Raw genomic sequence first — 26,170 nt, 5'->3', positions numbered from 1 at the left:
TGGGTTTAAGTGGCATTAAAGTAAACCTCTACGGAAAACAGTGATGTCCCTACCGTTTGACACACAGGAAGGATGTTGGTTCGATTTCACATTCAGATTGGAGCATAAAGTCTACAGAAAGTGTGTTTTCTTTTCATGCTACTGTTCTCTAGAAACAACCTTATAATAGAGTACATCAGGGGTCAGGTTCGTAGGAAAGAATAATAATCTTCTCAAGCTACAACTGAACAAAATTTAGACCATAAAATATTACAGAAATTATAGAAAACTCAGTTTGGATTTTTTGTGGGTTTGACCACTCTGTTTCTAACCCCCTCAATTATTCTCTTCTTCTCAGCTGTTTTATTTTTATGGACATCTCAGCTTGTAATGACCATAGGGCAAAGTGAATTTGACGTGTTTTGTAATTTTGGTTCACCAGCGGTGTTTTGTGCTATCTGTTTTGGAATATTGGTGCTGAAAAGTGGAAGCAGCCTTCTCCAGGGTGTTTGTCATCGAACAAGGAGAGCAGGCAATACTTCTGGAGCTCAGAGAGACTGAGTTTAGAGACAAAGTTGACACTCAAGAGGTCATCCAAGCTATCAGGAGAATATCACAGGAGCTGCGGCCTTTAGAGAGGAAATAAAGCTTTCTATTACCCCTGCTAGATCAGAATATCTACTACAGAAAGTCTAAAAGCATGTAAATGTTTGATTTGCAGTCTAGAGAAAGTTTTAATGCCAGTTTGAGGAAGTAGCTTTCACCAAATTGGTCCACACAGCTTCAAATAGTCACTAATGCATGCCTATCTGTTAAAACGACGCCACGCAGCTCAGACTTCTGCCTTGTTGAAAATGATGCATAAAAATTAGTAGATCTGACCCAGCAAGATCGCCATAAAAACTTTTACAGAAAAGTGACCGGGATGCTCATTCAGACATGAAATTGATGCATTTCTGTAAGAAGCTGCCAGAGAGAAATTTAACTGGAATGGTGTGTCCTTTTTTCAAGATTCTAAAGAGTTGGTAAATCACATGAAAGAAAATTTGCACTTCCTTCATAGAGCTGATGTGGATGGACATTGGGGTGCAGTTACCTAAAGCACAACACAACACTGCTGCTTAGTTTTCTAATTCATCCACATTTAGCTCCAGCACAAGTTACATCATGTCAGAACGCTTTATACAGAAATACAGTGACGTAATGTCGACATAGAGAGGATCAGGAACCTGCAGGTTTCCCATTCTGCCTCACTTCTTCATGCCTATGTCAAATCTCGTGTCCGTTAAGCCTCAGCTCTTTTGGTTTGGCAGTTAATAAAAAGTTAATTCTTGGTTCTTTGGTTGTGCATCCCACCACACCAAAGTGACAAGAAGGCACCTCCGCGGAATACAAAGTCAATGGAGAGCGATGAGCGGCTTTCCCCTCCAGTGTGTTTGTGACTTAATTGCGGTTTGCCTCTAAAGATGAAACAAAGAGGGGTCGGGGAGAGGATTTTCTTCAGTAATGTGCATCCAATTAAAGATCTCCACATAGACAAATCAGTCTGTTGATATGAATTCATGCTCAACCACCTCCAGCTGACCTAAACAAAGCTGCGAGATTACACAAAACTGTCCTGTCTGGCATCCATTCTGAGACTTGCATTTCTTAATAGGCTGTTCACTGACAAAAAAACATATATAATAGCACATAAAAACCACACAATGGCTTTAGGAATAGCTTTTCTAAAATATGATTTCTTTGCACAGCAGCATAAAGATCACAGAACATTTTGTACCAATCAGGCAAAATTATGAAGATTGCCAATAGGCAGCACTGAAATTACAGTTTTTTTTATCATGAACAAGCATCAAAGGTAATACACACAAAACACCACCTGAGATTTCTGCTGCAAAATCAAAGCTCGAGCACTCTGCTATGTACCAAATAAAACCCCACCTTACTTCTTTTCAGAGGAGACGGCCTTGAGGGTGTTTGAGTTTTCCCAAAAAAAGTAAACTAAAAAGAAATGTGTCTTCTCTGAATCAAAGCATCTGTTCAGCTGAAGGTTCAGTTCATTACAGGACAAAACACCTGATTTCTTCAAGTCAGTAAACCCATCATTTTTAAAGAGAACGCTCAATTTCTGCAAATCACAGGAGTGGAAAAACAGACTCAATCTTAGATGAGCAGAGGGAAAACTAACAGTGTAGCTTTTACTTTTTGACTACGAATGCACACCTGTATGAAAATCAGACACTACTGTTCAAAAGTTTGGGGTCACTTAGAAATGTCCTTATTTTTGAAAGAAAAGCATTTTTTTTCAATGAACATAACATTAAATGAATGATAAATCCAGTCTAGACATTGTTAATGTGGTAAATGACTATTGTAGCTGGAAACAGCTGATTTTTAATGGAATATCTCCATAGAGGTACAGAGGAACATTTCCAGCAACCATCACTCCTGTGTTCTAATGCTACATTGTGTTAGCTAATGGTGCTGAAAGGCTCATTGATGACTAGAAAACCCTTGTGCAGTTATGTTAGTACATGAATAAAAGTGTGAGTTTTCATGGAAAACATGAAATTGCCTGGGTGAGCCCAAACTTTTGACTGGTAGTGTATATATTCTTATTTTGCACCATGAAGTCCTGTGGATATATCAAAATACTGACTGGCAAGATGACTCCCAGTCTGCAGAAGCTTGGCAGAAGAGGAATATTCCAGTGTGCTTATGACCTACAGTACACTGCCAAAATCACACAAGACTTTCTAAAGAAGAAAAAAGTGAAAACTATGACCAGAGCAAGTATCTCTCTAGATGTAAATCCAGTAGAACAAGCTGTATAAAGACAAAGATAAAGCAACAAAACCCTTCTAGCAAAGAACAGCTGAAAAAAAATAGTCTCTGAAGAAGAGAGATTTATATAACACTGGTGTCTTCTTTGCAGAGGATGATTACCCTGGACAAACAAAGAATAGAGGGAAAAAAGGATTTGAATCTCAGTCATTAAAGGTGTGTTGACGTTTGTTGCACCATTTTCTTACTTTGGGGAATTTATTCTTAAAATACTAAATCTAAAGTGCTAGTTTCGAATTTTACATAAGAGCAAATACCTGCTGTTTAACTTAGATTTGATGCAGTTACTATAAGGCAGTGTTTCTCAAATAGTGGGGCGCGCCCCCCTAGGGGGGCGCAGAGGCATGTCAGGGGGGGCGCGGGCGACTGGGAGGAAAAGGTCCTTCAACACGGAACTAGTTAGCTGAACTATTGTTTTAACGTCGGCCTGTTTTTCGCGGCGTACAACAATACTGAAATTGTGCTGGCCCATAGACTGTATAAAAAAATATGAATAATAATGATCTTCTATATATATCTATGGTGTATGCGCTGGCCGTTCAGACTCCAGAGAACAGGAGAACGCATCGTTAATGTGCAGTCAGAACACCAGCGTACTCGATCACGTCACATACTCGGCTCATCTCCTCTGATTATTTTTTACCAGCAATGTCAAACATACGGCCTGTGGGCCAAAACCGGCCCACCAGACGGTCCATTGCGGCCCGCGGGGACGACTTTACAAATGATAAAAATCACAACAACATTAACTGTAAATTGTAAATTTGTAAAACTGTAAATTTAAAATAATTTCTAGAACTTGACAAGTTGTTCTGATCATGAAGTAAAATACTAGATTGTTCAGTTCCAGATACCTGTGACTGAATGTTTTGTGTTTTTGTAGATAAACTGTTATCTGGCAGTTACAATGCATGTGTAAATGATGAACTGAGGCATAACAGGCTACTGTTGATATTGAACTTGTTTTCCTTAAGAAATTTCAGATTCATAATATTTTGTAAAAAGATAGTTCATTAAATGTGAATATTTTCAGAATGTACTTTTTTTGAACTAAAACAAAGGGGAAAAGTTGGAGTTTTGGTTATTTATAGGTTATTATGCTGTGATTTTACTGGTGGGGCTCACTGGAGATCAGATTGGGGTTTATGTTATGAGTTTGACACCCCTGATCTTTACTGTGAAAAACAACAAAATGGAATCAGATAAAATAACACAGCCCTGCATATTCATGTTTTCACAGTTTATATATATATATATATATATATATATATATATATATGCACAAAGTTATTGGGGGGGCACGAAAGTTTTTTGTCCTCTGAAGGGGGGCCCGACAGAAAAAATTTGAGAATCACTGCTATAAGGTGACACAATTTTCACTCCTGTGTTCTAATGCTACATTGTGTTAGCTAATGGTGTTGAAAGGCTCATTGATGACTAGAAAACCCTTGTGCAGTTATGTTAGTACATGAATAAAAGTGTGAGTTTTCATGGAAAACATGAAATTGCCTGGGTGAGCCCAAACTTTTGACTGGTAGTGTATATATTCTTATTTTGCACCATGAAGTCCTGTGGATATATCAAAATACTGACTGGCAAGATGACTCCCAGTCTGCAGAAGCTTGGCAGAAGAGGAATATTCCAGTGTGCTTATGACCTACAGTACACTGCCAAAATCACACAAGACTTTCTAAAGAAGAAAAAAGTGAAAACTATGACCAGAGCAAGTATCTCTCTAGATGTAAATCCAGTAGAACAAGCTGTATAAAGACAAAGATAAAGCAACAAAACCCTTCTAGCAAAGAACAGCTGAAAAAAAATAGTCTCTGAAGAAGAGAGATTTATATAACACTGGTGTCTTCTTTGCAGAGGATGATTACCCTGGACAAACAAAGAATAGAGGGAAAAAAGGATTTGAATCTCAGTCATTAAAGGTGTGTTGACGTTTGTTGCACCATTTTCTTACTTTGGGGAATTTATTCTTAAAATACTAAATCTAAAGTGCTAGTTTCGAATTTTACATAAGAGCAAATACCTGCTGTTTAACTTAGATTTGATGCAGTTACTATAAGGCAGTGTTTCTCAAATAGTGGGGCGCGCCCCCCTAGGGGGGCGCAGAGGCATGTCAGGGGGGGCGCGGGCGACTGGGAGGAAAAGGTCCTTCAACACGGAACTAGTTAGCTGAACTATTGTTTTAACGTCGGCCTGTTTTTCGCGGCGTACAACAATACTGAAATTGTGCTGGCCCATAGACTGTATAAAAAAATATGAATAATAATGATCTTCTATATATATCTATGGTGTATGCGCTGGCCGTTCAGACTCCAGAGAACAGGAGAACGCATCGTTAATGTGCAGTCAGAACACCAGCGTACTCGATCACGTCACATACTCGGCTCATCTCCTCTGATTATTTTTTACCAGCAATGTCAAACATACGGCCTGTGGGCCAAAACCGGCCCACCAGACGGTCCATTGCGGCCCGCGGGGACGACTTTACAAATGATAAAAATCACAACAACATTAACTGTAAATTGTAAATTTGTAAAACTGTAAATTTAAAATAATTTCTAGAACTTGACAAGTTGTTCTGATCATGAAGTAAAATACTAGATTGTTCAGTTCCAGATACCTGTGACTGAATGTTTTGTGTTTTTGTAGATAAACTGTTATCTGGCAGTTACAATGCATGTGTAAATGATGAACTGAGGCATAACAGGCTACTGTTGATATTGAACTTGTTTTCCTTAAGAAATTTCAGATTCATAATATTTTGTAAAAAGATAGTTCATTAAATGTGAATATTTTCAGAATGTACTTTTTTTGAACTAAAACAAAGGGGAAAAGTTGGAGTTTTGGTTATTTATAGGTTATTATGCTGTGATTTTACTGGTGGGGCTCACTGGAGATCAGATTGGGGTTTATGTTATGAGTTTGACACCCCTGATCTTTACTGTGAAAAACAACAAAATGGAATCAGATAAAATAACACAGCCCTGCATATTCATGTTTTCACAGTTTATATATATATATATATATATATATATATATATATATATATATATATATATATGCACAAAGTTATTGGGGGGGCACGAAAGTTTTTTGTCCTCTGAAGGGGGGCCCGACAGAAAAAATTTGAGAATCACTGCTATAAGGTGACACAATTTTCACTCCTGTGTTCTAATGCTACATTGTGTTAGCTAATGGTGTTGAAAGGCTCATTGATGACTAGAAAACCCTTGTGCAGTTATGTTAGTACATGAATAAAAGTGTGAGTTTTCATGGAAAACATGAAATTGCCTGGGTGAGCCCAAACTTTTGACTGGTAGTGTATATATTCTTATTTTGCACCATGAAGTCCTGTGGATATATCAAAATACTGACTGGCAAGATGACTCCCAGTCTGCAGAAGCTTGGCAGAAGAGGAATATTCCAGTGTGCTTATGACCTACAGTACACTGCCAAAATCACACAAGACTTTCTAAAGAAGAAAAAAGTGAAAACTATGACCAGAGCAAGTATCTCTCTAGATGTAAATCCAGTAGAACAAGCTGTATAAAGACAAAGATAAAGCAACAAAACCCTTCTAGCAAAGAACAGCTGAAAAAAAATAGTCTCTGAAGAAGAGAGATTTATGTAACACTGGTGTCTTCTTTGCAGAGGATGATTAAGGTGGACAAACAAAGAATAGAGGGAAAAAAGGATTTGAATCTCAGTCATTAAAGGTGTGTTGACGTTTGTTGCACCATTTTCTTACTTTGAGGAATTTATTCTTAAAATACTAAATCTAAACTGCTAGTTTCGAATTTTACATAAGAGCAAATACCTGCTGTTTAACTTAGATTTGATGCAGTTACTATAAGGTGACACAATTTTCACTCCTGTGTTCTAATGCTATATTGTGTTAGCTAATGGTATTGAAAGGCTAATTGATGATTAGAAAACCTTTGTGCAGTTATGTTAGCACATGAATAAAAGTGTGAGTTTTCATGGAAAACACGAAACTGTCTGTGTAACCCCAAACCTTTGAATGGTAGTATATTTTACCACCAAATCCATTTATTGCAATGTGATGCAACCGCAGCATAACACTGTGCGACGTGAAAATGAGCTCTGAACGAGCCTCGGAGACATGAAGTGAAGCCCAGCAGCTCCCGAAGCAGACGAGCTGATATGTTAAGGCCTGCTTGGACAGCCAGGAAGATTAGACATGTGTGTGTGGTTATGCTGCCAGTTTTTTTGCAATTCTGCTGCACTGCACCAAAACCTAGAGATCTGGAGACGGTGCTGTAGAAGAATAAGCAAGTTCAGCTTGATTCCTGAACATGATGGACAATACTCTAACAAAAAACAAAACAAGCTCACTAATTTTCCAACCAGAGAGCAAAAATCATTTGGTTAAAACTTCGGGTGCTACATTTTCTCTGGGCTCTGACAGGGAGCTGGAGATGTGAAATGGCACCCTACAGCTGATTGAACAGACCCTGCGATCTGTCAAGGTCCACTAGGAAGAGCCAGATGAGCTGTTAGGCTCGCTGTGTGTGTGAGAGCTGTTGCTTTTTTCCTGATTAGTGAGCTCTTACAGCTGGAGGTGACAGAGAGAAGAGAGAGATGGTGTAAAAGAGACGATGGAAAAGGGAAGCGAGTTAGAGTTTCAGCCTCTGGCTTTCTGATAGACCGACATGCTATCATTAACATTTCATTTGCATGTTCGACATCCGTTCTTGTGATGGAGCAGGAGATTAGGTGTGATACAGAGATCAGTACCTAACCCTGATGACACTTCAAAACTTGCAAATAGGGTCAAAGATGATTTATTCAGGACAAATTTACTGATTGCACAGATTAGACGAGTGCTGTGCTACAAGATGAGGCAACAGCGAGTGTTAAACCACTTGTTTAAGCCCTATTCAGCAGTGGTTTGGGCTCATTGTACTGAGCTGATATGCAGGTTGCAGATCTAGTTCCTTACTCAGTGACCTATTATCTGTTGAATTAATGGGTTTTGTTCTGATGAGGACAAATACACACTACCGCTCAAAAGTTTGGGGTCACCCAGACAATTTCATGTTTTCCATGAAAACACACACTTTTATTCATGAGCTAACATAATTGCACAAGGGTTTTCTAATCATCATGGATTCGAAAGAGGGTTTATTGTTCAGGAATGGATGGCAGGAGCTTCAGTTACAAAGACTGCTCAGCTGACTCGCCACTCTATCACCAGTTAACCCTCCTGTTGTCTTCACTTATGTGCACCCAAAAAGATTGTTTCTTTGTCTGAAAAAAATTCAAAAATGTAGCAAAAAAAAATCCCCAAATTTCTGAAAATCTGCAAAACCTTCAACAAGGAAAATCCAATAATTCCTAAAAGTTTCCCTTAAAAGTTTAATTTAAAAAAAATCCCCAAATTTGGCAAGAAAATTCTTGTAAATATTTTCAAAAAATGAGTAAAAATCTTCAAAAAAATCCTAAAAATATCTAAAGTGATTACATATATATCAATAAAACTTCTAATATTTTCTTTAAGAAAATTCACAAAAAAAATCTACCAAAATCCAGTAACAGCTGGATTTTGGTAGATTTTTTTGTGAATGTTCTTAAACATTTTTAGCTTTTCTTTTTTCCCACCAAAAATTTTTCAAAGATTTCCCAAAAATGTTGAAAATGTGGACATCAGAAGTTTCACTGTGAAAATATATAATTTCTTCCACATTTTCAAACTTTAAAACGGGTCAATTTTGACGAGCAGGACAACAAAAGGGTTAACCTCAGCATGTTTTTGGTCTGTGGGAGGAAGGCAGAGAACCTGGAAAAACCCACACATGCACCAGGAGAACATGCAAACTCAACACAGAAAGATCCCAGGCCCAATCTTCTGCTAACCACCGAGCCGCTGTGCAGCTCTGTGCAAGAATCCCATGGTGCCTTTGCAAGTTTTGTGCAAACAGAACAATGTAAAAGCAGCATTCAACCAGAAATGTTTTTACATTTTTGAAGACAAGTGTTTTTACATTGAGACAATACTTTCAAAGCACTGCATGCAGCCACTGACTTGTTGTCAGATGTTTTTACAGCTGAGTAAGAAACTGCTCTTCTTACCGATGGTGGTGATAACAGTCCCAGCAAAGAAAAAGGAGGAACTGAGGTCCCAAAGGCTCGTCTGATTGGATGAATTTCCTGATGGGTTCACACCTGCTCGGACTGCTGAAACCACTTGCTGCAGCAGGAAGAAAGAAAGAAAGAAAAGTGGCACATTATACAGTGTCCCTCAGTGGGAGTACGGTACAAGGTTGGCTGAGAAACAGTCAGAGATTAGTGGTGTGCATCAACCTTCTTGGGGAATAGATGACAGCCGAGGAAAACATCCGACTAAAACTAATTAGGAGCTGTGAGAAAAAGATGAGGAGCAAGTGTCGCTTTCACAAAACACATGATGTTTTGAGTAATTGTTGTCCTTACAAAAGAGCAAAGGCTTGTCATAAGTTAGTCAACTCAGTGCTTTTGGAAATATGACGTGTTTTAATTAATTTACGCTAGGGCTGGGCGATAAATCGATTTTATCGATTAATTCGAGTTTGTACTTAATGTCGATTTGTTTTAATGAAAATCGATTTTCTCGTCAACATCCGCCACCAACACCTTCCCGCTGGGCTCCCGTAGTTCAGAGTGCGCCCCCCCCCATCGTTTTTTTTTAGGCCATATCGCCCAGCCCTAATTTACACATTTTTGAAATGCATCCAAAGCTAAGGATGTAGAGGCGCAAATCCTCAATACATTCTCATTCATTGGTTTCACAAACTAAAAAGAATAAGAGTAATATTTAAGCCCATAGACGGTCCTAAGCAGCATTTAATCATTGTGCATGATCACTTACACAATTTTGCACAGTGCAGCCCAACATGTAGATTTGGATGTTTGCATGAAATATGTTCAGATTTTAACACTGTGGGTGTTGCTGACTGCCCTCGCCCTGCTGGCAAAACGCATATGGGGTAAACAAGGCCAGATGGAGAGCAGAGGCCTGGTATCACTGCCTTTCTTTATTCCTGTTTATTCATTCCAAAGCCTGTACAGAAACAGAAAAGTGTTTGAACTGTTGCTAGAAGAAGGGTAACATTTAAATCAGAGTGATGGCACCACATAGCTACTGCAGTGGGCTTGTCCGGTAGACATACGGTGGTGAGATGTCAGTCATGAGGTAGCCACGCCTTAAAAGACATCCTGCTTTGTCATCTATTTTATTCTACATTCAACCACATTTTACAAACTGAACATCATGCTGTGTTGAACAAGGCTTCAACCTAGCAAATGAGACTCATCAACTTATTAGGAAGATGTTTAGTGAGGCAATAAAACATGTGAGACCTATTTTCTCATAGACTTGTATGCAACCTGTCATCTTTTGGATTCACCCCCTGCTGGCCATGTAGAAAGAAAGCAGGTTTAAGTAATTTCTAGCTTCAGTTTTCAGATCTGGAGGCTATATCCATCTCTTAAATACAGTTTCTGATTTGCCCCAAAGCACCATTATATACCCCAATAAGCCACAATATTGCCACCGTGTAATGACAAGTGAAAAACAGTGATCATCTCGTTGCAGTACAATGTTCTGCTGGGAAACTGTGGATCTTTCAAGTTATGTGGATAGTATTATGACAAGCAACATCTATCCAAATACTGCTGCAGACAATAACCCCCATTTTTTAATATCATACAACCTAATAATTGCCTGTTCTCCTGACTAACCAGACTGTTAGTTAAAGTCAAACCCTTAGCAAACCATTCCTCAACATACATCTCCTTTCTTTTGTCACACTTTAAAGGCTTTGAATGGAAAAAAGACAAAAAAAAGAACAAAACTAATGCTGAATGCTACCATCTTAGTTGACAGTCACACCAACAACCATGCCATGTTCAAAGTCAGTCAAATCCCCTTTCTTCTCCATTCTGATGCTTAGTTTGAACTTCAGCAAGTTGTCTTGACCACGTCTACATGTATAAATGCATTGAGTTGCAGTCATGTGATTGGCTGATTAGCTATTTGTGTTGACAAGCAATTGAACAGGTGTACCTAATAAAGTGGCTGGTGAGTGTAGGCTAATGTGAGCAGTCCTTTCCGAGGCTTCATTGGAATTTTAAAAGCGCAGTCCTGTGTGGTAACCACAGTAAAGTTATTAGAAATAGCATAACTTTTGCCTTTATCCTACAAGTCTTTTAGTCTTGGTCTTATTGATTGAAAATGACTCATTTTGCCCTTTTTTTCTAAGTTCCAACTACAGTGAGAATCCCTTATGACCCATGAAAAGCCAGCTGTAGAGTTTTTCAGTTAACCAATATGTGCCCTGCTAGAAAGGCTAGTGAACGATAAACTGCACTGAATGCTGGATTAACCTGATATCTCCAGGTCGCCAGGTCTCAAAAGGCTCAGACCAATCCAGCGCAATTTACCGCAGTAAGGCGAAAGTTTTCTTTCGTTAAGTGGTTTCTCAAGATCTCAACAGAATCATTACTGAGACAAACGAAAGAGAAAAGCTCTTCGATGTCAAGGGAGCAGCAGACACAGCTATAGAACAGATGCTGATAAATTGCAGAGGAGCTGCACTAAAGCATTTATTCCCCTGTGTATGTTGTGTATATGTGGGATTTTTTTCCTTTTTTGTCCAATTCAAGTCCCATTAAAAAAGCTCTTGTGTGATGCACCTTATTAACTGTAAGACTTCTATCAGTAGGGAAGAGCTTTTTTGTGGCTCTCCATTATTATCTGCATTGTAAATGAATAAAACTCTCAGAATAAAACAGCAATAACACAACAATGTTCATAAGAGTCTGCACATGTGACAAACACACGGTTTTTCCTTAATTTACTGCAAAAAACTACAGTTCCTCAAACGGCCACAAGAGACTGACTCCAAAAGCGAGATCTCTGTGTAAAAAAGCCCAACTTTACAGCTGAAATAAATACGTTTACAAGCCGGTGCAACAATGGTTTCAGCTTCTAGAGCTATTTTGCATGTTCGTGACAACTGTACTGGGGGTGGATTTTAAATCAACTCACCCGTTTGAATTGTATGAAGGCTTAAAGTTATGCATAATTAGGTGCGTGGTTGCAGTAAGTAACAGGTGGGTGGCCTGAATGAACAGTTTATGCTCTCATTTTTGCTTTACAGTTTTGCTTTTGACTGTCAGGATGGCAGTAGATCGAGCTTAAAACTGCTTAAAAGCACGAAGGGTTTGTCCATTTTTAGATCCAGTCGATGCTGGACACAGACATGACACCAAATGAATGCTAATGTTGCTTCTTGTCTGCTGGATGTGTAAATAGGCAGCTGTTTGCTAACACTTTAAACCTACTGAGACACTTCTGTAACATTAACATTGTGTTTGTACTTGTTATTGATGAGCAAACGAGAATGAGACAGCGTCAAAAGACAGAAATTGATTTGATTACACGCATGCAGCGGATTCAAATGTATTCAGAGGCAAAGTAATCAAAACAAGAATGACCAAAGGTGGACCAATCAATAGCTCAGGGTTTTTTATCTATTCCAGCTTCCAAGTAAAACAAAGGAGAGGCTTCAGAGGTAAAACTCTACATCCACCGTGCCTCTAGAAAAACATCATTTAGCAAATCGTGCAATCAGACAGGCTTGGCTCAGGCAGCTCCTTTTGTTTCCCTGTCAAGTGGGCTTATTAATTCCCTACTTTTTGGCGCTCAGCTATATGCAAACCAACGTACGATAAGACAGGATGATGTGGAGACCACACCGGCTCTCTGCAAGCTCAGCCAGGAGAGACTGAATCGTCTGAGGCTTTTTGACATCACTCACTTTTTTAATTACTCCCTTTGAGAGCGCATCTCTCCTCGGTCCCCTGCTGGCTGGCTTTTGATCAGCGGGAGCCTGCAAAAGGTGCCTGTATGTGTGTTTGTATACATAATTAAGTCAAAGTGGAGGAGGGAGACACCTGTGTTGAAGCTACGTATCAATAAATCATCAGAAGAGGAGTTGTTGCTTTAAAGGCTGCTGAACTCAATGCGCCGATGGATGATTGCCAGAGCTGTTTGGCTGAACTGTAATCTAGTAAAACCGCCACAAAAAGAAGATTTATATTGAGGCAACGCTGTGGAAACTACCTCACAATTAGCCTGATGGTATTAAATAAAAACATTAAAGGGAGTTTAAATGTCTCCCGGAGGTAAATTGCATCATTCTCTTAAGGTTAAGTTCTCGAGTTCTGAATTAATCCAATTAATTCTCCAGTTTGTTTCTGCAGTCCAGAGCTGTGATACTCAAAGTGTTTGTTTTTTTTTCAGCAGTAATGAGCACAGTCCTTTCCTCAGTGGAAACATTAGTGAGTCATATTTCACCCGAAGACCAACATTCAATCGGCTTAAAAGACTCTTGAGGACAGTTTTCCGCTTAGTTAACTTAGAGATGGACACCTGAGAGGTAGCTTGCATTCTAGAATCAGGGTCACCCGGTGCAGGAGACCTAGTTTTTGGCAAAGGTAAGCACCCTCCTACGAAAGGACACATCACACTTTGGTTCATCGGTTTTACGATAGGTGATGCTTTTACTCATAAGATGATCTAATTTAATAATCTGAGGTTCAACAGAAGTAAATACATCACTTAAATGTCATTACTTCTAAGTTGAACAGTTAGGCAATTCCACTTATAGTAAATCTAAACGTTTTTTTATTTTAACTAGTGGTGAGACGGGACTTTAAAGAATTATCTAATTAATTAGAGGCTTTGTAATTAATTCATTGCGATCAATCACATTTTTGCCAAATTAACAGTATTTGACGCAATAAGCAACATTTTTCAATTCAAAGGAATTTGGATGGATGACTGAATCGATGAATAGACATATATGTAAACTTAAACAACAAAAATGTTTGTTTCATTTATATTTCTGTGCATTTTTCATGTCTACTACATTCACAGATTACTGCAAACTGAGACCACAATTATAGGGATTATATTTAACATTTTAAGACTTCTTGTAAACTCAAGCATTTTCAGTATCTTGAAAAGTGGTCTATTGTGGGATGGCGACACCGTTTGCTGGTACCAGGACTGTCGAAGGGTTGTGTTCGTTGTATCTTGTTAAGGTACTCATTTGCATAAAGTAGTTTAACTTATGTGAATACGGTGCAGAAATTAGGGAACTGAGAAAGGCACGATAAATGCGTTATTTTTTCTGTAGTTAGTTAATCTGACTTAACGCATTAAAGTCCCAACCCTAATTTTAACAAATTAAAAATACAGCCCCCTCAGTAGAAACTCAGTGCAACAAAAGTCTGTACTCTTTTCTTAACTATTTTTTCAAAACTTGAGCCATCTGCCAAGTTTTGAAAAAAAAATGCTGCTCTGTACTTTCTCTTAAACTACCCCAAAGGTGCTCTGTTGGATTAAAACCAGGCGACACTCTTTGCCAAGCGACCGTCTTCACTTTTTTTTCTTCTACAGAATCTTTTGTGTGCTGTGGATTGCTATCATGCCAGAACATTTCTCTTCTGCCAAGCTTCTGCAGACTGGGAGCTGAATCCTGAACAAATTTATCTGGGTCTCATTTGACCAACATTCATCAGGCTTCTTTTCATGTTCTTCAGCAAAGTTCCATCTTGCAGTTTTGTGATTAAGAGGAAGCAGGAGTGTGTTTCTTACACACCGTCTATAAAGACTGAAGTTACACTACATTCTTCACACTGTCTGAGCTGTCTTCTTACACTTGTCTGTTTTTCAGGCTGTAAAAGTAGTTCAGTGTCCGTTGTGTCACTTTAGAAGGACGGACGCTGTAGCGTTGATTAGTGGTACTGTAGCTCCTTCTATACCTCCTGATAATCATACACCATCTGCTACCAGCCCCCGTTCATTAAAAAACACCTCATTTCCATAGAGTAGGTGGGTTCTGAGGATTATTCAATAATAAATACATGTCAGCGGCGGTCAGGTTGAATATACTTCATAAAGATTACATGTACTGTACGTGAACGAATAAAGTTTTCAGTATGACGACAGCTACAATCAAATTACAACTTCTCAGAGACTCAGAAAGCGTTCAGCTGCTTCATATCCACCGCAAACATAACTGAATGTCATATTCATTCATATTTAACCAATAGCCTTACCCACAAATATTAGTCTTTCACTTGCTCAAACCCTGACATATCCAATATTAAAACCCCATGAGCTGGAACACTGAATGAACATTAATTATTCCAAGCCTTCAGTGGGGCTGAAATATACAGTAAAGCATACATAATTTACATTTCCTTGTAGATAAAGGTGGACAGGATCTATAAACTTGAAGGTCTTACACTGTGTAAAAACTGAACTTTTTAAAAAGAGATTTTTAAAAAATATATTAATAATAATTTTTTTTATTTTTATTTATATATATATATATATATATATATATATATGTTTGAAAAATGGTAAATCAATTAACTGTTTTCCTATTTTATAAAATCAGAGAAAAAGAGTATTCATTTACATTTTAACTGTAAAATAAGAGGACAAAATTGTAAATAATATCCACAACGACAACAAAAAAATCTATATTTTTCCAAATAGTCACTTGTGGTTTTACAAAGTGTGGCTGTAAAATTACTGTTTTGCTGTATTTAGTTACAAAATATAATTATTTTATAGATATTGGCCATTATTTCCCCCATTTTGTACAGTTTTAAAACATTACAGTATTGTATGTTTTTTTTTTCTTATTTCCAGATTTCCCCTTTTTGTTTTACATTGTATACAGTAATGCTGGGAATATTCTCTCTGTAAGGAACGTGTCCTTAAAAAAAAAAAGGATTGCTTTTTATTTAAAGATTTGTTCTTTGAAAGGCTCAACTACACTAGTGACCGATGTTCTGCCATAATTAATAATGTAATGTTTTAAATCTGAACCTGTTGTAGTTGACAATTGAACACTCAATATATACCATGCCACTATACAAAAGCTATTTGATTCATGTTTTTTAAAGTTTAATTAGTTTCCATTTTGTGGGTTTATTCTATTTTAATGCATGTATTGGATTTTTGCCGATATTGCAGTATTTTCTAAGTCTTTTGATTGATTGCTTATACTGATGTAGCACCCCAGCACCCGTAATTTAAGACTACGACGACTTTTTAGAAGTAGTGGTAATTTAGGATACTGGGGTGTTTGGGTTCGTACTAATAAAGGTAACTACCCTAAGGTTTACCTGATGTGGAGTAGACTTGCCTTGCTTACAAGACTTCAAACCTTTAGGTCTATCCACAGTTCATACATGCTAATTGGAATAACTGACCCCCAACACCTTGGTTATAGTTAAAAGAAATAAAAATACGTTAATGTTTTAAATAGCAAAAAAAATTGTTCCCTTCAATTTGATAATTTTTAAACACAAAATAACTCAAAATAATACCTTTCAAACTGAATACCTTCCCTTGAAATTAAATTAGTAACTAACACAAAACGTTTCCCTTTAAATATTTAAGGGTACCTTAAACAAACTCACAAAGGAATACCTTCAAACGTGTCACATGACATGAATGATAGCTTAAGTCACTTAGTCTGCTTCATCTTTTATTTAAATTTCGTTTGAGATTTCCAGCTTTGATGTTTTAGGGGTTTGGAAGGACCTGCGCCAGAGTCTGTGCCTGAAATGTCAAAGAGCACAGTCAGAAATATGGATATTGTGTTTTTGTTTTGATTTACAAACTCGATGCCAATCCCTAATGCTTTTTACCAATGCTGAGTCCAAACTGATGTTTATTCATCTTGTATTTTAAACATCAGTACTCGGTGTCCCCTGGTCGTCTGTTGGCAAGATTATGCCAAAATTACCCAGCTGAATTTAATGAAACTTGATGGAGTGGTGGAACATGGGCACATGAAGAATCCATAAAATTTTGGGGAAGATCCAGATTTTCAAAATTCTGAGATTGGACCTTGACTTTTGTTTAAGTCTGCCCTCCCGACGTTCACTTCTTGTTACGATATGTTTCACAGCTACATATCCGTATTCTGAGTATTAAGTGACTCAACAGAGTGGTTCCAAGTCCAGAGTTCCAGTTTGTGGTTGGCTTCGTCTTCACAGTTTGGAACCAAGACCCTCCAAATGAGCAGCGTGACATGATGCATGTAACACGGGAAACAGTGTCATCAGATCAAAACAAACACTAACAAGCTTTTTCTGACAACACTGACTGATCCACACATGGGCTAATGTTAGCAACATTTTGCTAACATTACAAGTATCATAATCACAAACAAAATATTGCATGACGGCGTGTCTGGAGAAAAAGCTCATTCCAAGATTGAACGAGTTCAAGAACCAGGAAGTCAATCAATACTCCCCACAATAAAGCCCTCTGTAGGACATTAGATCTTATTAATGGAACCATATTTTATATTTAAAAAAAAGAGACCACCTGTACGTTTATCAGAAAGCAGAAATTAAATGAGTGAGAACAAAATTAATGGCTGCATTTTGGACTGTTGGAAGGCGGTTTAGAGAGGACTGATTTAAACAGGTAAAAAGGGCATTACAGTAATCTAAAGGAGATGAAATAAAAGCGTGTAAAATCATCTCCAATTCCACCCTGGATACTGTGGATTTTAATTTAGCTTTATTGCACAGATGGAAGAAACAGGAAAGTGTCAGCTGCAAACAATCATGTAGCCCTTTGATGCGCAGTGTGGGTCATGAGATACCCATTTTCCATTGGATTTGGGCCTCTTTTGACCCATGTTGCACATCAAAGGGTTAAAATCGACTGGGATTGAATGAGTAATGTAACTGACTATCATTAGCATACAAATGATACACTAAAATAGCTAATTATCTGTCCAGGAGGCAGCAAATAAAGTGAAAACAGTATTGGACCCAGGACAGTATCCTGTGGGACACCACATGACAGAGGGGCTGTGTGGGACATGAACTGAAGAGAGAAGATGTGTGTTAATAACAGATGGCAGAAGCTTCCGCCTACCTTGACCAGGTCCTCCAGCTCAGAGGAGTTCACACAGGCGTGCATGGCCAAGAATTCCAGTTTTTCAGCAAGAATGGCCAGTTTCTGGGAGCTTTCATGAGGCTGCTCCAGAGCTTTGAACACTGTCGCCCCAATGATGAGGTACAGCACCACCAGGAAGAAGATGGCCGACACAGTTTTCCACCTCATGACAGTGGTCCGGGTGTCGCACTCATCCTCCGGAGTGTTCAGCACCACTGGTTTGGCCGAGAATGACAGGCGAGGCTTGGAGTTGTGGGCGGCAGACTTTGGGTCAAGAAGGTCAGGTGCGGCCACTGCAAGGACAGAAGTGATTTACGGCGATCAATTTCTTTGAACTTGTTCAACTCTCTTCCAGTCATTCGTCACATCACTCTCTTTCCCTCTGATTAGTATTGTATTTCCAGTAAATAAATCAACAATGCCAATCAATCAGTCCATCAATCAATCAGTCAGTCTGTCAGTGCTGCTGTTTCCTCTGTCAAAGACTGAAAAAGGCACCATTCAGGATTAATTCAATTTAAGATTAGCAATTATGTTAATGAGTTTTTTCCAGGCAAGGTGACATTTTACATTATCTTGTTTGTCCAACCAACAGTCCAAAAATTAAATATTCAGTGTAAAATGATATAAGAGAGGTGCGAATCAGGGAATATTTAATATTTCTGCTTATAAATGACTTAATTAGCTGCTAATTATATTTCTGTCATAACCAATTCACTGTGTTTCTATTCTATGTAAGTGAATAATAATTAAAATCATTTGAGTAATAACAGACACCTCAGTAAAGTTCTTAACCAACTTTCCTTTATTCTTGAATATTAATGGATATTCATTTTCATTATTCAGTGTCCAGCTGTTAAGTTATTCATATTAAACTCATAAAGGGTTCCAGGACTGATGTAATCTGAACTATTCTTTATGAAAGCTTCAACACACCATCTGTAAAATACAAATGAATGCAATCATTTTCAGCCATGCGTTTCTATTTGAATAACCAACAGGCCTTTCTGAATACTCAGTTCAGGTATTCAAAACTCTGTACTCATTCGAGTAGTAGGAGTAAATGTGAAGTAAAGTGTTGATCATTTTCCGTTGCTTTAAATTCACACCATGACTAATTCATTTAGAGTTGACAAGCTGTTTTCTTCCTCAACCTCAACTACTGTGATATTCTGCTCTAGTGACAAGTTCATTTCCTCATTGAGATGGAAAGTTTGTGACCAACATGCAGCTACACGAATTAAATGTCCCTTTGGGACATAATGGATGCAGGACGGAGATGAATGGATCAGGCAGGCAAAAAGATTTTTTCTCCAGTGTGCAAACGAGGACATAAGATATGAAATGAGAACTGACTGAATGCTCTATGCACGTATTCAATGCATAGTAAATATGTAAAGTTTTGTCTTGCATTACTTAAAACCTTTCAATCAAAGACAGTACAGTGATACATGTTGTAATGTTACCTGCGGTTGCAGTTATCGTGTTCTTAAAGGTCCCATATAATGAAAATCTCATTTTTTTTATTGTGTTTTGTCTTTAAAACTTACTTGCAAAAAAAGCTGTTGAACACCTTGACAGACTGCAAAAACTAAAAGCAAAAAAATGCCTGTTGCACCCGTATAATGAAGACAACATAGAAAAGAATGAAGTAAGACACCGGGAAAGACCAAAAAAGAAGGAAGGTCACAGAAATGGCATGAACAATAATGACGAAGAGAATTACGAGGAGGAAGAAGAAGAGGTGGATGAGGATACAGCTGGCTGAGACAAGGGAACCAATGAAGATGTAGGACAGCTGCAAACATTGACAAGTTGCAGTGTCATTTTTGGCTGCCTGTAGAGCCATTTAGGTCTTTCTTTCTCTTGATTCCCAAAGGAATAAAACCAGCCATTGATTCAGAATTCCAGTTAGGAAAATTGGGATGTCATGCTTGGAAGATGGGGATTCTATTCCAAACACTGTGAGGTTGGAATGGATGAGCTTACACAGTGGAAAAGGACACAGCTTGTAGGGGGCAAAGGGGATATATTCTGGTTTTTTTTTTCTTCTGACCTTGCCGTCTACTGCCTGTAGACACCAAGGTCCTATTATCACACTGGAACTTGTTTTATGACTCTTATCCAGGTTGTTTTCACCTGACTAGATCATTGCTTGTGTTGTATCTACTCTCAGATGTACATCGCTTTGGATAAAAGCGTCTGAAATTGAAATGGTGTGAATCTTAGTTATGCTCAGTACAAAAATCGCACAATTTGGCACGAGTAAAAACATGAAATCATCACTTTATGAAACTGCTTATAAAACTCTTAAAAGTCCATTTTTAAAAAAGCACAGATATACAAGGTAAAAACATGTTAAAATGTCCTTTCTGTTGAAATAATTGATCCAAAGACAATAAAAAAAATAAAGTGCTACAGCTCCCAATCAATCCACTCACACCAGTCTGCATTAATACATACTGACTTATTTTAATAACTATATTTCAAAACCTGAATTCATGAAGCTAAAACCAAACTTTCGCCCTCCCACTTCTTGAAATGAAACTGTAGAAACTGTAAATATAAATACATTTACTTCTGACACTGATGAAAGAATTGACTGAAAAGCAGCCCATTCGTGATGGAGCCATTTCCAAGCTGATTCTTTACACCACTAAAATACAGATTTTATGGTTCAATTCAATTTTATTCATATACTGCCAATTCACAACATACAGCAGGGCTATTCAATTAAAAATTCACTGGGGCTGGATGTTCAGACTAAGAACATGAGCTGGGCCGGATGTTTTTAGCAGACACTGAGCAAAGTTAACCATTTAAAATAAACACAAACAAGATAAGATAACAAAGACACTGGATGTTTATTAACGTATTGCCACATCCAACAGGACATAAACATAATAGAAGAGCAGTACTTAAACTAAACCTGTGCTGAAATACTGCTTCTTTAAATTTTACATTTCAAACACACAACTTCAACACATTTTGATAGGTAAATATAAGCACAGGTTAAGGTGCATATGAACATAAAAACTAAGTGCAGATTAGAAACACCATCTTTTGTTTTGGTTACATCTGAAAGTGCATTAAAAAGTAACTTGGTTAACAGTAACTTTTCAGAACTTGAGACATTTTTCTTCTTTTGAAATAACAAAAAACAGAGTTTGTCCCTGTCCATATTTGGTCTCATCTGAGACAGTCACATCTTCAGTGCATATAATCAAAAAAAATAAACAGTAGGCACAGTGATAGTTACTATCCCTTTGAAACGAAATAAAGCTGACATCAAAGTGCATAATAAAGTGCAAAGAAGTGAAATAACTGTCAAAACAAAATGTATTTCTTAAATATTAAACTTATAATAAGTGAACAGAAAATAGTCACATAAATACATAAAACTACCTTTAGTGTCTGCTACAGCACGCTGCTTTGTTGCACTTACCATGTCTCGAAGACATCTGTGGCCAGAATGTTTGACGTGTCAGACCTGTTTGATAGCAGATGTCACACTCGTCTTAACTTTATCGTCCGTTAAAACTTCATCCACGACATCCAACATGCAGTCCTTCACAGTTTCTGAGTCTGTGAACAGCCTCTTTTTCGTGGCCCTTTCCTGAGCTGTGCAGGTCCGCTTCATTGTAGTACAGCTCCGGTTGTAAGATGCAGTCAAACTCTGAATTATAGCTGCTCTCTCATGACATCCCTCGGGAAAGTTTGTCCGAAACGCGGCATGTTTTTCAACGTGGTGTCTTCGGACATTATAATCTTTCAGCGCTGCAAAGCACTCGTTGCAGAGTAAACACATTGGTTTGACGTTCGGACTTGGTGGTAAATAAATAAATACTTGTCAGTCCACGCAGGATTAAACCGACGGTTTTCCTCACCGATTTGTCGTTTCAGGATAGAAAAAGACATGCTGCTATTTTCGCCTGTATAGAACTGCTAATGTTAACTTTTCAAACGCGCCTCCTCAACACAATGCATTGTGGGTTAGTTGCTAGGTTACGGCGTGTTGCATTCAATGTTCGCAATAATGTTGGAATTTTTGAAAGAACTTGTCGTCTCGAGGGTTGCTTTCGGGCCGCATGTGGCCCGCGGGCCGCTAGTTGAATAGGGCTGCTTTAGATGGTTGGAAAGGGGTCATCGGGGGGTGGGCCAGTTGTGAGGGGCCCGCGGGCCGGATGTGGCCCGCGGGCCGCCAATTGAATAGGCCCGACATACAGTATGTCATCTCACAGCACTTAGCATAGTGAGGTGCAGACTGAGAGAACACAACAATCCAAAGTTGCCCTTGGATTCTCCATGAGCGACGGTGGGAAGGAACCAATTAACCACTGTGCTGTAATTCTGTCACTATTTCCACGTAAAATGATTGGTCAGAATGAAAGAGGCAGCAGAAAGTCCTGGTCTCACACATTCACTTATCTGTGTCGGCTGCTGTGGCAGTTTTGCTCTGTGTTGTCGATCACAAAGGCAGAGAGAGTCTTCTTCCTGAAGGGGGCGTGGACAGCAGCAGTTCAGCTGCATTTCAAGCTAAGTAGCTTGTTTGGAGCAAGTTACAGCCAGGAAGGGTGAAGTGAACTGTGTTTGTGGAAATTTGGATTGAAGTTTAGGGTCACTCAGAAATGTCCTTATTTTTCAAAGAAAAGCATTTTTTTTTTTTTTTTTTTTAGTGAAGATGATATTAAATGAATCAGAAATCCAGTGTAGACATTGTTAATGTGGTAAATGACTATTCTAGCTGGAAACAGCTGATTTTTAATGGAATTAGATTAGAAAACCCTTGTGCAGTTATGTTAGCACATGAATATAAGTGAATCTTCAGGAACCTGGCTGACCCTAAACTTTTGAACTGTAGTGCAAATTACACTTTTAAAGTGTTATTTGTGGGCCATAAATATTGCCAGGATTCTGGTATGAGAGTTGATCCAGAGGTATAAAGTGTTTTGCCTGCATGCTGGTTATGAAATTAGAAAGAAAACACAGACTTGTTCTTTGAAATTGTAACTCAATATGAAGAAAAAAAACAACATAAAGTAGCCCCTATTTGTATTTCTTCCACAAGGGACCAGTAGAACTGCATGCGCACCAATCATCTACAATTATTTTCCAACATTAACCACATTACTGTTCTCTGTAGCTTCTAAGTTGGATCTAATAATTGCGTCTTATTACTACCTGGATTCTGCTAATTAAGGCTCCTTCACAATAAAAGTATGGAAATGTTACGTTTGTGCAAAATCATTAAATTAATGTAGAAATGTATTTATAAAACATAGTCCAAATGTATATATAGACATTAAAGCCACAATAGAACATACGTCTGCTACTACACCTCTGCCTGCAGGGTTGTAGTGATTTTTTTTAGTTGTTTTTGTCCCCACAGAACAAATGCACGCAGCAAATGAATAGAAGCTCATTAAAAATTAAACATTCTTCTGTCACAATCCCATTTCCCAGACAGCTTGCTACAGTACATGCAATTACATAACCACCCCATGAGGTCCTACTCGCCAGTGTTGTACAGTAAACAACTTGTGGAGAAGCTAACTCTGAAATAATCCAGAACAAAATAGAAATTATGTTTTTATATGGTTTTTTAGAGCGATTTTAGTTGTACAATTACATAACTGCTGCGTGCATTTTGGTTATTTCTATCATTTAAATGGGTTTATTGAATTTAAATTAAATGCATGCATGGAAAATGTCCATTAAAAGCTGTCATCAAAGGATTTTTAAATATGAATAATTTTGCGCAAGAGATTAAATTACAAAATTTCACACAAATACCACTGGAAATGCTGTATCATATTATAATATCCAGTATTTTTTAACATCTCCACTCTATGGAAAGCAAACTTAACAAGTCATCTGCAGTCAGCATCATTGGCACTTACTTCTCTACCATCTCTTCTCTCTTTGTTTCCTCATGGAAGGATCTTTTTCTCCAAGAAAGCGCAAATAATGCTCTCCTACTGGAGTCGCTTTTTGCCTCCGGTGCTGCCACCAAGGGACGTGTCCGCTCTCCACATGGTCTCTGCGAGCTGCGCTTCCCTCCACTTCACAGTCTCCGGAGAAAATACATCCAGGACATCGCGTACCCACCAGAAGAAGCGCTAAGACGGAGCGTAAAAGAACCAAGAAGAGCAAATCGCTTCCAAGAAACCCATCCAGGTGTTGGGACACATTGCGTCCTGTGCGCAACTTCTGGGGAGGTTTTGGATCGTTCAGGTCAGAAGAGGCACTTTATCAGTGTGACACGCTGGATGCGCTGCGCTACGCTGCCTACTGCGCATGGTGCGGACGCTGTGCGCTCTGGTTTGGAGAGAGAGGACGAGGGAGAGAGAGAGGCTGCTGGCTGCTCAGCACTCCAGAGACTTTCTTTGCTGCAATATTTCACAGAACAATGGGTGAACACGATGTTTACTGTGCGTCAAACCTCCTTCCAGCGGAGAGGTGGATTGCGCAAAAAGAGCTGTTTCTCAGAATCAAGGTATCTCCATTTGCGCAGCAGGGATATACATCATGCAGCTGCATGTTTCATCTAAAGAGTCAAACCACAAATGTGCACAGTATTTCTCCTTGGCAGACTGAACACCTATGTACTGTTTTACCCAAGAACACAGAGACACAAGCATCCACAAAGTGACTCCAGGGTGTTTTTTACATCATTAATTTCACTCAAAAGCACCTTGTGGAGCTCAATATACCCTGTATTAACCATTGGTTGGCCCACCTTTGTGCTGTTTTGACTCAAGGATTCTGCCTGAGGGAGAAAATAGAGAGCTTTGTCCTTGCTGGACCAGTAATTCAAACTGGTGACATCCCAGTCACAAGCACACATCTCACCTCTAGGCGACAGCCAGCTTATCAGTAAGCAGAGGCAGACCTCAGGTTGCAGCGCCACATCCTCTGTTGCAGCGCATTAATTACATTCATTTGAATTACTGAGACAGTCTATAGGGTTTATTTCCCTGGTGTTGCTTGTTATTCACCTTGACATGAACGTGTGACCATGAAAGAAAACCAACTGAAGCTGACCAGGACTTTCAGTAATTTGATGGTCAGCTGCTGTTCAGCTGCTTTTGTCCTTGTGAGGGTGTGGGAGTGAGAAAGGGTGTGTCTGTGCAGAGATGTCCACAATATTGATTGCATTTGCATGATCCACTGCTGCTAATTGAATGGATGGACTTGTGCAACTTGTGCTGTTTTTCATTGGTGCCCTGACACACTGAATTTCACTGCTGCAATTAGATCAATCTATTACAAAGGTGCCTTTGGAGCCAAAGAGTGCTTTTGTTCCCCTTGTCAGCATATTAATAAAAACCTCACATGTCCCCAGAATGTGTCTTTCACTTTTTTGTCTCATAACACCACAAAGATGGTTCATTTCATCTTGCCTGTGTAGCCGTTGGTTTTAGTCCTGTTTTAAATGGACTGTTTCAGAGGCTGCTGTCCACATCCCCTTCAGGAAGAAAACTCTCAGCAGCCAACATAAAGTGATGAGTGTTTGAGACGAGGACTTTCTTTTAACTTCCTCTCTGAGTGATCATTGTCCAAGAAAATATCACTGAAATCTCAGCACAGTTGTTGTTTTTAACTAATGTGTTTGGTGTTGCAGTTATAAAATCAGTAGCTTAGCGATGCAGAGCAGTAGCCTGGAAACGGCTCTGAAGTGACTGCTTTTTATCATTTAGTCTTATTGGGCTGTGTCTCTCTCACTGTCTAAACTCATTCTATTGTCTGACAACAAAAATGATGTAAATAACATCTTTATTGAGAATTTGTCTGTTTTAAAATGTAGTATGTGTGAGCACAGAGAGCAGGAGAGAAGTAAACAGATGGAAACATCAGTTGAAGCACAATTGCCAACACAAATGTTTACTGGTTTTGAATTGGTCTTAAACCACTCTTTGCATTACAGTTTCCACAAAGCCCTGACTAGTAAGCATGTGATCAAAGCTAATGATAGCGTTATCCACGCAACATGCTAGCACTGATGATTTTCCTATTGTGGTGACATTACCATCAATAGTATTCCACCAAGGCTGCTCAGTCATTGAATGATTTCCAACCGATAAGTCCACAGCGCTGGATTTGTAGTAGGATCACAATCATGTGATTTCAGCAGGCAGCTGATATAGTGTTCACTTGTTGCCATAGTTACAGTGACGCCATGCTGCTATCTCACAATGATACAGAAATCTTTAACAAATCCATGGATCCAGACTATAAGCTGCATCAATGTCAAAATCTAATCACTTGGCCCTCATACCATTTTTGACCTTCCTTGAAAATTTCATCCAAATTTGTTTTTGAGTAATGTTG

The 26,170-nt window shown here is 38.6% G+C and overlaps 1 protein-coding gene across 1 annotated transcript in view; it reads right to left on the bottom strand.

The window, feature by feature from the left end:
• The window catches only part of LOC111568229 (potassium channel subfamily K member 2), a 49,877-nt gene extending 25,698 nt beyond the window's left edge, over window positions 1-24,179 (bottom strand). Inside the window, exons 1-3 of the mRNA XM_023269767.3 lie at window positions 23,740-24,179; window positions 17,819-18,132; window positions 8,929-9,046 (exon numbers count right to left, since the gene is read on the bottom strand). Of these exons, the coding sequence (XP_023125535.1) occupies window positions 8,929-9,046; window positions 17,819-18,132; window position 23,740 (433 nt within the window). The 5' untranslated portion in view covers window positions 23,741-24,179. The remainder of the gene's footprint in view (window positions 1-8,928; window positions 9,047-17,818; window positions 18,133-23,739) is intronic.
• Between the last annotated feature and the right edge of the window lie 1,991 nt (window positions 24,180-26,170).

Source organism: Amphiprion ocellaris, chromosome 12, assembly GCF_022539595.1.
Source record: "Amphiprion ocellaris isolate individual 3 ecotype Okinawa chromosome 12, ASM2253959v1, whole genome shotgun sequence".
Taxonomy (NCBI): Eukaryota; Metazoa; Chordata; class Actinopteri; family Pomacentridae; genus Amphiprion; species Amphiprion ocellaris.
The sequence above is the reverse complement of the archived record's forward strand: the minus strand, read 5'-3'. Positions and strand labels throughout refer to the sequence as shown.